Below are 12232 nucleotides of genomic sequence, written 5' to 3'. Positions count from 1 at the left end.
TTATATACTTTCCATTAATATAAGAGTCGGATTATTCTAATACCGTATTTCATCCATACCTATACGGATTGTAGAATCCCAAAACCCGTTTAACAGAAACCCATCTTTCAAAAACAAAAATATACCCCATCGAGACAGGTACCAGCCGAATAAAATAGAAATTTCCATTCCTAAATTCACAGCCTGTTTGCGAGGAATAAAATAGAAATCGACTTTCCGGAATTTTACCAAATATAACTTTCAACATTCTAGTATAATAACCCAACTCCAACCCAAATGCTAAAATCTACATCCCGAAAGCCCTCACAAGTCGCAAACAGGCACTTGAACGGGCAGATGGATTAACTGATTATGGAGTTTAATTCATCTGGATGAAAGGCTAATTTCTTCTTTTCGTCACCCGTAGAAACAACACATAACCCTATTGATTTCCTCAGATCTTATGAGTATTTTTTGAAATCACACCGTTTCTTTAATTAATACTAATTAATACTAATTAATATTTTAAGGTCAGAAATAAAAAGGATCTTACAGTAGGCAGATTGGAATGGGCCCCCCCTGTCCCGGGCGGACGCGAAAGGGCACATTCATTCTGGTTAATCAATCCTTTTTATATATTTTTTTTGCTTTGAACAAAACAACCACGTAAGCCACATGACGGAGGGGATTAGCTGGCCCTCGGAACCCCCAACCACGACGCTTGAATCGATTGTTTCCTGGACACGTGTACGGCAGAAATGACGCGGAATAATTTAATGTCCTCCACGAATATCGACGGCCAACTCAACCACCACCATTGCCTCCGTATATACATGTTGTACACACAGTCGGATATACGGACACGTGTTACATGACGTGGCTGTTGGCTTGGCGTCCCTCTTCTTCTTCACCTCTTCTTCCTCCCCACTTCTCTCTTTCTCTCTCTCTCTCTCTCTCTCTCTCTCTCTCTCTCTCCTCTCTGCGCATGGGAGCAGTTTTTTTCGTTTCCTCCCTCATTTTTTTATCCACGAGAGACGGAGAAACAGAGAATGCAGAAGAAGGGATAATAGGCTAGGCCTAGGGTTTTGGTTGCACTTTATAAGATTTTTTCCTCGCAATAGTCCTTCTTCCGCTGTTGAAGACCTCGGAGGTTTATGCATAGTCCTTTTTCTCTATTCATTTTAGAGGTGAAGAAACGAAGATTTGGAGAGATTGTTCACTTTTCGAACGGGCTCCATATTGCAGGTATGTTGGATTTAAAGTTTAAATTCTACATATTACATTTTGGAATGTTTTGTTTGTTGAAAAGGGTCGAAACTTTGAATTGAGAGCTGATCTAGATGTCTTGTAGTTTCTTAGTTCTGAATTGATAGTTTAAATCCCTGTACTATCCAGAAGTTAGTGTTTGGTTTCAGGTAGAGTTTTGGTGTGCCTTTTTTCTTATGAATTTTTTAACGTTGCAAAAGGGAAAAAATTTTCGAGATAATGTAACTACTTTCTCTCTGTTCCTGGAGACAGGCAGAAAAATAACTATAGTACGTTAGAAGGAAAGATAGGTGACCAACAAAGCTTTCGAATTATCGGGAGAAAATAAACCTGAATCTTTAAAAAGAGCAAGACAAGAGGCAGGAAGACGAGGAGAGACTAAAAACAGGATGCAAGAGAAAACTAGAAATGCCTTCAAAGGAAGCCTTGGATTCACGGAGAATAGAAATTGTTTCATCATAACACATTAGCTCTCACTAGAAAGGGACTCCATCAGTTTTGCTGTAGAGATTTCACCTTTTGACGCAGAGAGGGAAAAATTCCAGGTTTTTATTTTTCCCTGCTTACAAGGCTATTTCTGTCATTTTAACACACATTGGCGTTGCTTGGCAATTCTCCATGATCCGTCGGTCTGACATCCTTATTCCTGTCTGTGGGCTGTGAAAAGGCATTAATACCCCTTTCTTTGTCCAAAAAATCGGTTCTTCTTTCTCCTACCCCTTTCTTTGTCCACGTATCAGTTTTTTCCTTGCTCTTACTTTGTTTCCTTCTTTCTGATGTTAAGCTCTGTTCCTTTTATTTCTTCGCACAGGAGAAAAATAATCTAGGTTTTTGTGCATCTCATCTAGTTTGAGCTTATTATGACACAAATGGACGGTGCGTCTTACTGCTGCTTTGAGGTTGGGTTTTACGAGTTCCAGGAAAAGCTTGGCTACTAATAGAAAAAAGTACTGTTGAAGGATCCGTGATGCCAATACATAATTCTGATTATAGCATTAGAGGAAAACCTCCTTAAGTCCCGATTTTCTAAGCAAAAAAACTTTAAAAGAATAATCGAAAGAAAACCTGCTAAGTTCAAATCCTGATAATGATGGGGTTTGGGTCGATATGGGAGAGAACGGTTTGCATGTTGATTTTAACTGAATGGTGCGATTTTTAGATTGAGGTTTTTGCTCCAAGCTATGGTTGACATTAACGTCTACCCACCAAAAAGCACCCCCACCAGGAAAACATTGGGACAAAAAAAAAACTTAGTTTATAACTTACAGTTTTGCTAATTGTTCTTATTTTATACATAGCAAAGCTTACATGACTTTAAGGGGTTCTTTCATAGTGTCATAAATGATTCTGTCGTGGTTTTAGATTTCTTTATCTGTTATGTGTTTTCCGAATTCATTAACTAGAGTAAAATCGTTGAATATCCTTATATCAGCATTTTGATGGTGATACATCTGATTGAAGTTTATTTACTGTTTTTTTTTTCCTGGACATGGGTCAATCTCCGTCAAACAGGTTCTATAGTTCAAGTTGGATGGTTTTCATTAATAAGGTGGCGAACCATGCCATGCACATGCAAACTAGATAAATTGTTTTCATGTTCTTTTCTGCACATAGAGAAAAGGCATTGTTTTTGTTAAGATGATTAACGTTTATGTGCGTATTTCATTATTTTGTCAAATATTCAAGTATAGGTTCTTATTTGTCTTCCAGTTTGAGTATTTATCACCATCATCATTATCATTGTCACTGTTATCAACTTATCATTACCATTATCTATGTATTGTCCCTTACATTGAATTTTTTTGGGTAAGTTGTCCCTTTTATTGGTTATCTAAAGCCCAAACTTATACCAAATTTCCTTGATCCTATTTCATCATTCCTTTTGTTTGGTCAACTAAATCTTTGTATGGTTACTCTTGTTTAGCTGGCATCAATTTCAGCTTGGAACCAGGAATATCTTGCTGTGATAAAGGGTATTCACACCTGTTCTGGAGCAACTAACATTCTTTAATTTGGAATTTGACCATGGGAAACAATGAAGCTGGGACGCCTTCTAAGTCTGAGAAAGCATCTTCACCTGCACAAGTGAGCTGAAAATTTTATTGGTCTTGCAGGGGAATAGATTTTCTTGTTCCAAGTTGGATGTAGTGTTGTTTTTGGGTAATGAAATTGATCTGTCATTGACAGTTAAACTAACTGGACATTGATTTTATTCCAAACGATAACTATAAGTTAGTATTTTGGTAATTTGCTTTCTCATGATCAATATGCTGTCAGGAACTATTTCCTCAATCCTCATGGATGTTCTTAATGTTCTTTCTTTTAACACTGCTTGTATTTTTTATGCATCTTCTCTCCAAATGGTTAGTTAATTTCTTTTTATTTATCTATGATTCCAGAAACCACTATTTTGGTTTTTACAAATAATATTTAAAACACACACACACACACACACACACAAAGTTTCTTGTATTGAAGTGATTAGGTGATTAGGAAACACTAAATGGAGAATGAATGATCACAGTGGGGGGTGCAACTTTGACACCCATGCCCGGTTTATTCTTGACTTTTTAGTGCCTGAATATTCATGCGTTTGGCAGGAGCAGACCAATATTCATGGGTATCCTGATTGGGCAGCTATCCAGGTTAATACCCTCAATTTTTATTTTGAGAAAAATTCTGTAATCTAAACATTCTAATTGTTTACTTTAAGTAAAAAAAAAAAGATTCACTTTCTTGATTCCTATAAAATTATGAAGAACCCAAAGCTAATTTGCTACATTTTCAGGCATACTATGGTCCTGGTGTCACCATACCACCACCATATTTCAACTCTGCAGTTGCATCTGGTCATGCTCCTCACCCATACATGTGGGGCCCACCACAGGTATTTTGTTAAGGGTTAGGGGTTGCTTTTAGGTTTTTTTAGTCCCATTTGAAATCCTTTATATTTTGTATATTGTGAATTCTTTACTGGAAGCTTTTTCCCCTCCAGTTTCATTATTCGCTATGGTGTTTTACAACTTGACATTTTTATCATGCCAGCCTCTGATGTCACCTTATGGGGCACCTTATGCGGCAATTTACTCTCATGGAGGTGTTTATGCTCATCCTTCAGTTAGTTATGTAAGTCTGTTTTGCTTCCAGATCCCCCTCCTTGAGAACTTGGGCAGACAAATGCTTGTATCTTCTATATGTTTGTCTGGTACCTTAAAAAATCTGAATCATGAATATTATTGAGAACTGTCTCTAGAAACCAAATGAAAGAAAATAGCCTGAGCAAGTGAGCATGGTTCAAACTTCAAAGTGTTGATACGTGCGAATATGCAAAAATTGTATTTCATGTGTTCTAGTGTACGATACTCTTCTTCAATTATTTTTTTCATAATGAGGTTTCAGGGTTAGTTAAGATAGAGGGGGTTCTAATGATTAATTGATTACACAAAGAGACAAAACCCTAAATGCTTTGGTGGGTTCAAAAGCTTGTACTTATTGTATGATATGCCCTGTTACATTGTGATATTTTGAATAGGGATGGTCATTTTCCCTGTCCACAGTGGGTACCTGGCCTCCTTGACTCGATGGGGTCTTGAGGATGGGGAATGAAGTCCCTACCCTGCCCTAACCCCGATTATTATATAATATTATTTATATTATTTGTATTTAATTTTTTTCTTTATTTTAAGTAATCCTTTTTCTCAAAAAAAAAAAAAAAAGAAAAATTCAGGGATTAGGGTCTCTGATGGGGAACCTATCTTCATCAGGGATCAAGGATGGGGGTTAACTTTTCTCTCTGATGGAGATTGGGGTTGGGGATGCGAAGTATGGCCCCCACCCAGTTGCCATTTCTGATTTTGAACCTTGGCCCTGAGGGCTTTTATGTATCAGCACACTACAGTCTTATGAGCTCCCTCCCTCCCTCCCTCCCTCCCTCTCTCTCTCTCTCTCTCTCTCTCGCACACACACACACACACAAAAGCACAAAATAAAAAATAAAAAAGAAAACTCAGCTTTTGATTGGGGTTCCAACCTGCATTTAGATTGAAATGTTCTGACAGGTTTTATAAATTGTTTGTTGTGTGTCAGGGTTCACATGCACACGGTCCTGGATTTCCACCATCTCCTGTAGTGAGCGAGGTCATGGTACTGAAATTTATATGAACTCTTCCAATCCATATTATGTTGATGTTAACCGACTGTTTGACTAGATTTGATGATGGATGATGCAAGAAAGCTGCACCATATGTGTTGTATTCAATATGGTGAGATGTTGGTTCTTACTTTACTGTGATGCAGGTTGCAACCCCCTTAAGTGTGGAACCACCTGCCAAGTCATCAGGTAGCAAAGATCGAGGGTTAATGAAGAACTTGAGAGTAAGCAATGACAATGCTGAAGGTGCTGCAGAAGGTGCATCTGGTGGGCTGTCACAGAGGTCAGTTAACTACCATGATACACATGGTGCATGTATATGATCTATACATGCTTCAGTGTGTTTGATCTGGTACACCTCCTAAGTATCAATTATTTTGTCAGAACCAAGTTTAGTATATATATATAGCTAGCATATTTATTTTATGACTACATGCATGCAGTTCAGAATGTGGTACAGAGGGTTCCAGTGATGGGAGCGATGGGAACACTGCAGGAGTATGCCCTTTATTTCTATTTTTTATGCTACATGTCATCTTTCTTAGTCCTTCAAATTTATGGATAGTTAATTTAGGAAGCATAATGTTGCATGTCTTAAATGTTGCCTTCCATTTTCTCTGTCAGGGCAACAAATCTAAAGGGAAAAGAAGCTCTAATTGCATGCTATCAACAGGTATGAAGATGTTCTTTCTCCAATGGTATAGTACAACCTTTGGGCCTAACTTACCAAAGCAAAGAGCAAAGAGAGGGTTGGAAAAAACCCGGCATTGTTGATCTTAAACTTCTTTAGGAATTGATCACTTGAATCTCTAAACAGACTTATATTTATGTATGTTAGTTTGTCAATTTAGTAATCTCATTGATGGGGTTTAGATTATAAACATACACGCGCTCCTTAATATTTATTAAAATGATAACAGAATCAAAATATGAATATTTTTTATTCAAGGAAGTGTTTAAATGCTGTTTTTAGTAAAAGAAGGGTATTTAATAAGCCAATTACATATGTTCTTCACACATCTTTTGTACATATCATTGACAGTTATATATTTGAGAGAGAGAGGGGGGGAGGAAATTGTTATGTTGCCTGTTTTTCGGTATGGTGCTTTTAGGGATTATTGAAGAGGAAGAGAATGGGGTTGTCAGACATGCCTCGGAACATAAAAGACAAAAAAAAAAGGGAAGAAGTCCTTCGATACTGCATTTCGAAAATTTAGAACCATGGGTTCTGGCATTCTGGAATTTGCAGATTAAGCTTGATTTCCCTTTAAGTTCGTTAATTGACACTCTAGGAATGTTTGTGTCACCCAATGCATGCAGATTCTAGCATTAAAATCTAATCACTTCTCTAAGTATTCTTGTTTTAGGTTTGTTCTTTATAAAAATACTTGCATTTTGTGACATGACTCCATTTCCAATCCCTGTGCAAACAGGCATGGATGGGAAAGTTGAAACACAGGCAAGTGTCAAGCCCGTTGCACAGGTGAATATAGCTTCTAGTGGAGCTGCTGTGAGTCTAGGAGGAAAAACAATCGGAATAGCCCCTTCACCTGGCATGGCCCCAGCGTTGGAGCTCAGAGGTTCCCCTAATGGGAAAGCAAAAGCCAGTACAGCTACTGTTCCTTCTGAACTCTGGTTGCAGGTATTCTGCTTATACTTTCCTTTCAAACTGTAGATGATACTTTTCTTCTCCATGCCACTGCTTTCTTTTTGTGAAGCAAAGCTTTATTGGCATGCTCTCTATGTTTCGTGGATACTGTATGAGTGCCAAAATCTGACATAGGTTCAAGGTGTTGGACTCAACAAACCTGATAAAGTAGGATTTGGGGATTTGAATGCTGCACTCTTGTTTTAATGTCATATCTTTTATGTTATTATAAATAATGGGATAATTGTTGAGAAAATAATTAGCACCTGCAATAATATGTTTCCATAAAGTAAAGACCTAAAAACAGAAGCAACCCTATAGGTTTTCCCTTTCAAATCTCTTTGAAATTGTAGTCATTTGAAATCTTGGTTTATTTAGGTTTGTTTGGATAGACTTCAGGATTTGTGCTTTGAAAGTTCAAAAGCCCAAAACATTAATTTTAGGCTGTGTATTAGGGCTTAAACGTGTTTTGGTTTCAGATTACAATGTTTTCAAAAGCAACTTTACCAAACACCGAAGATACTTTTTGGCTCAATTTTGATTTCTACAGTGCAGAGAAAAAAAGTAAAAGATTATCTAAATGGGCAAGGACTCCTAACTATAAGAATTGTCTCTACATAAAATAGATAATTGAAGACTTGTTAATGAATATGATTAATGAGTGTATAACATGACTTGTATATTCGCGTCAGCTGGTGATGCATAATTACTGACACTGCAAAGTGCAAACAACACGAAGTGAATAACTAAAGGTTGTTTATACTAAATTATCAATATTATTATTATTTTGATAAGTGCTAAACTAAACTATCAATTATTACAAATTTACAAATATTTTATTCGTGTTCAAAATTTTACCACAAGAGTTTGAGGTTCTTCAGTCACATATTACAGATGTGATAGGTGTCCCTCTCAGAGTCTCAGGTGTTGTCGTGTCAGTGTCCATGTGTCCAACACGGTTATCTTGCCCTTATGCTGATTTTGAAGTGTCTATGTAACATGACATGTTTGTTAGAATTTTGTTTAAATCCAGGTCAGTAGAGTTGGTGAGGGTGCTGACTAAAAATTTGACTCACCATTATGGTGTTTACTTTCTGAGTTTTTCAGGTGATTAAATGGTTTTGGTCTCTGAAATGTCATGTTGTCTCTCTCTCTCTCTCTCTCTCTCTCTTTCTCTCTCTCTCTCTCTCTCTCTCTCATTTTTAAGAATGACCTGGACTATCTTTGGATATAAATAAATTGTTTGTAGAAGCAATGATGTACTGATGCTTTCTCCCATTGGCTATCTATTTCGCAAGGATGAAAGAGAGCTGAAACGGCAGAGGAGGAAACAGTCTAACAGAGAATCTGCAAGAAGATCAAGGTTGAGGAAGCAGGTATATAGAAAACATGAATATGGCCCTTTGACTCTTTCATCCCTGTATGAGTGGATCGGGGTCAAAACTTACTGTCACTCTTTTCTTTCAGGCGGAGACTGATGAACTTGCAATGAAAGTTGAATCCTTGAGTGCTGAGAATATAGCCCTTAGAACTGAAATTAATCGATTGACAGAGAATTCAGAAAAACTGAAGCTTGAAAACGCTGCTTTGATGGTAATTTCTCCTTTATGATTTCAGTTCAGATGCATGAGTACATTTGACAGATAAGTCTAGCGCTTGGTCCATGGCTTATCCACAAAGGTAGTGCTTGAACTTGTGCGAGTAGCCGCACATGCATATTTTGGGCTAAGGCCATGACTTTTTCTCTGAACCAGATAAAATCATAAAATATCCTTTACTCTTGGGACACAACATATCACATCCTATTAGCAATTGTGTCTATCATCTCATTGTGTTTTCTTTGGAAACAGCCTCTGTCCCTTCCCAGATCCCGCATTGGCGGGAGCCACGTGCAATGGGCTGCCTTTTTTATTGTATTCTTTGGAACTTTCAGTTGGTGGCAACCTGTTCATCAAATCAAAATCCACTGATTGGATAACCTTGTCCTTTTATTACATACCACCAACTTTTTTCTTTAAGTCAAAATCCACTGATTAGATAACCTTGTCTTACATTACATAGCAGTTGTTGCACCCAGACAGTTTTGCCAACTGGGTAGTTGATCCAGGTGTTTTTGTTTTGGGTACGGCTCTTTCCTCCTTTATGGTCGGACAGTGCTGGAGTCCCTCACCCTCATCCCTTCTTAGCCTGCTTAAACCATGGCCATACCCACATGCCACATGCATGGAGAGATTTAGGGGTCTTCTCTCAGGCATGTGAGCAGTAATCTGAGTCTTTGTTTGTGAAGATGCAGGTTCAGCTATGTGGTTTAATTAATGAATTGGATATATGGGATGCGATGCAAAGAGTATACACATTTTCTGCCTCTTTATCATGCATGTGGAAACTTATATGTGGACATCTTTACAGGAGAAACTGAAAAATGCAGAACCAGGAGAAACGACAGAAATGGTATCTAATGACACTGAAACCCACGAGGACGCGTCAATCAGTACAGAAAATTTCTTATCCAAAGTAAACAACTCGGGCTCTGTTAGTATAGATGACCCACGGGATACCGAGATCCATGAAAACTCTAACTCGGGCGCCAAACTCCATCAACTCTTAGAATCTAGCCCTAGGACCGATACTGTTGTTGCTGGCTGATAAAAAGAAACTCGGTCAGCCTCTGCAACGACGATTTTTATATTATATCTCACTTAATATTGTAATTTTGGCAATGTTTATAAAAAACCCAAAATTACTCCTAACAGTAATTGAGGTAGGTTTGGGGTTCAGAAGGCGGGTGCAGCAAAGCGCTAGTCCTGAGCACAGCACAGCACGCTATGCCTTCTCATATATTAATTGAGAGCTCTCTAATTCTCACTTGTATGTTTTTAGATATCGAAGTATAACTAATTTGTAGTTTATTAGATTCCACATATTGGAGATGTACATTGAGCCTAATGTACATTGAAGAGGTTTGGGTGTAAGCTCCGACTCACTAGTATTTTTATGAAAAAGTCCACCTTTGCCATCTTTTCATGGTTGATATAAATGTAATGAAATGGTGTACTGCTGTTGGAGTTGGACTACTGCGTCTGTTGTTTAAATAATTATTTTAATTCTGTGCATTCAGTGTATTGCAAGTGTGAAAATGACCAAACAATTCGTATGACTTTTTGGAATTAAAAAATAAAAACTTCCCCACCTAGGTTACAACTTGAAACTTTGCTTGTTTTGATTCAATCTGAAAACCCTCCAATCCAATCCAATCCAACCTGAAAAAAAATAAAAATAAAAACTAGATAGGGTTAGCTGAACACTTTCTGTTAAGCCGGCTGTGGCATCAATAATAACACTCCACACCAGTATTAAAATTCATAGGGCCAATAATCATTCAACCTCAAGTATGGTCTCATGCTAGTGGAGCTTAAGTGTAATCATTCAGCCTGCTGCACAGCTTAAGTGTAAAGTTAATCCTCCAATAAATTATAAAATATGGTTGAGAAAAGGACAATGATGATGGGTAATTTGTTGTAAGCTATCATTATACTATTGTTTCTATGTAGAATATCTTTTTGTACAACATTCTAAGAATAGTAATGGGTGTGGTTCGGGGTGAGGACCATACTCTCCATTCCTGTAAAAATGGCGATGGTTTAAAACATGGGAAAATAGGAGGAATAAGAGAGAATTGGTTAGACCTAGGGAGGCTGCCTATATGCCCACTGACAACGGATCATGCTAGATGTAGTTCGCCAGTGGCTTTTTGGCGATTAATGGTAGAGAATGAGAGAGGCGAGCAGTGACAAGAAGTCACTGATTTCTGGGAAGAGAGGGAGAAGAGGTAGAAAGCAAAAGTATTTACTTAAAGGCAAGGTTTCAAATATTGATATGCCCGATACACCAACAGGGGCGTATTGGGCAGTATCAGTCCATTTTTTTTTTAAACCAGTTCAGGGGGGACGGTTTAAGGCTCCTTCACCCCCTGAACCGGCCAGAACCCTGATACACCTTTTGTAGGGGTGTATCGGCCTGTATCAGCCAATATGTGTTGATACTTTGAACCTTGCTTAAAGGTATGGAAGGTCCTATTTGTAACAGTTTTGGGTTCCTAGTCTTCTGGAAACTTCTTATCTTTGTTCTTTACCAATTTCACGCTTTTAATATCCTTAGAAAGTTCTAAGTCTTGAATTGATGCCCACTTAATTAATAAACTTGAACCGGATTTGTGCTGAGTCAGGTCAGTTGGGTTTATGTACTTATATAAATCCACTGCCTTGCCTCACATGGGGAGATGAATCTTCGAATTCCTTTTTATTTTGAATTATAAGTTTGTCTTGGAAAAAGATATTTGCTTAAAAAAGGAAAAAAATTGAATAATGTAAATTGGTTTTACATTAATCAATATCTATTTGAGTAGAAACAAATATAAATCTATTTAAGAACATAGACATATATAATATTTTAAAATATTTATTATATGTATATACATTTTCAAAATTTAAAATATAAATAATATTTTGAAATTATTTGAAAATATGTTAGGGTAGGGACTTCACTCCACCCTCGTCCAATCCTGCCATAACAGTCTCCATATCCAACTTAATTGGGTCAAGGAGGCCAGATATTTAGTGGGTATGAGGAAAATTGCCATCTCACGTGCTTTATAAATTTGGTAGGTAAGGTTTTAACCAATGTTCAGAGAACCAAAAAAGGGAAAGGTTCACAAGTTATAGGTTAAGCGGAAGGTCAGACAATGATGATGTAATATATATACTATGGGTCATATAAAAATTATTTATAACATATTTTAAAAATTATATTATATTTGAATGTGATGGATATGGAAAATATTTTTTAAAGCAAATAACTAGGATTCAAACCTCTTAATTCACTTTTTTTAAAGTTGTGTAATAAAATAATATATACAATAAAGAGTAATTTTCTAAACAGTAGTTTTTACTTTCAACCCAAGTCCATTTTGTTAGAGATAAGAACATGTTGCCATTTGGGTAACTTGGGTTGGAATTAAGCCTGAGGTTTAATAGGGGGCGGGGAGTGGTTGGTTTGGGTTGAGGTTCATTCTAGCCCAATCTGATGTGCCAAAGCTAAAGCTTAACCCTAACTCGACTTCTAACATGATAAGATTCTTTATACCTTAACCAAACCCCACTATGAGCAAATGAGCAAGCGAGATGGTACCA

General features: G+C 37.3%; 1 protein-coding gene across 9 annotated transcripts; it reads left to right on the top strand.

Moving 5' to 3' along the window:
• Positions 1-643: 643 nt before the first annotated feature.
• LOC148879700 (common plant regulatory factor 1-like) lies at positions 644-10156 on the top strand. Of its 9 annotated transcripts, XM_088961330.1 has the most exons (14): positions 910-1224; positions 1498-1790; positions 3170-3330; positions 3846-3890; positions 4034-4132; positions 4291-4371; positions 5332-5388; positions 5542-5678; positions 5839-5893; positions 6020-6068; positions 6829-7037; positions 8342-8419; positions 8511-8636; positions 9453-10156. In XM_088961330.1, the coding sequence occupies exons 3-14, from the start codon at positions 3271-3273 to the stop codon at positions 9687-9689; spliced, it is 1233 nt and encodes a 410-aa protein (XP_088817456.1). In that variant the 5' UTR covers positions 910-1224; positions 1498-1790; positions 3170-3270; the 3' UTR covers positions 9690-10156. The 9 variants fall into 9 exon arrangements, with proteins under 9 accessions (XP_088817455.1, XP_088817461.1, XP_088817462.1 ...); XM_088961329.1 differs by lacking the exon at positions 1498-1790 and having other exon boundaries at positions 644-1224; XM_088961333.1 differs by lacking the exon at positions 1498-1790 and having other exon boundaries at positions 912-1224; positions 3852-3890.
• Positions 10157-12232: the final 2076 nt, after the last annotated feature.

Source organism: Nelumbo lutea, chromosome 1 (genome assembly GCF_056320005.1).
Source record: "Nelumbo lutea isolate HS-2025 chromosome 1, American lotus-T2T, whole genome shotgun sequence".
Lineage (NCBI taxonomy): Eukaryota > Viridiplantae > Streptophyta > Magnoliopsida > Proteales > Nelumbonaceae > Nelumbo > Nelumbo lutea.
This window is presented reverse-complemented; position numbering and strand designations above follow the sequence as displayed.

Coding starts and splice junctions, on each gene's coding strand:
- LOC148879700 (XM_088961329.1), top strand. CDS start 3,271: ATGGGAAACAATGAAGCTGGGACGCCTTCTAAGTCTGAGAAAGCATCT. Junction 5,389..5,541: donor CTGTAGTGAGCGAGGTCATG/GTACTGAAATTT, acceptor ACTGTGATGCAG/GTTGCAACCCCCTTAAGTGT. Junction 8,637..9,452: donor TTGAAAACGCTGCTTTGATG/GTAATTTCTCCT, acceptor ACATCTTTACAG/GAGAAACTGAAAAATGCAGA.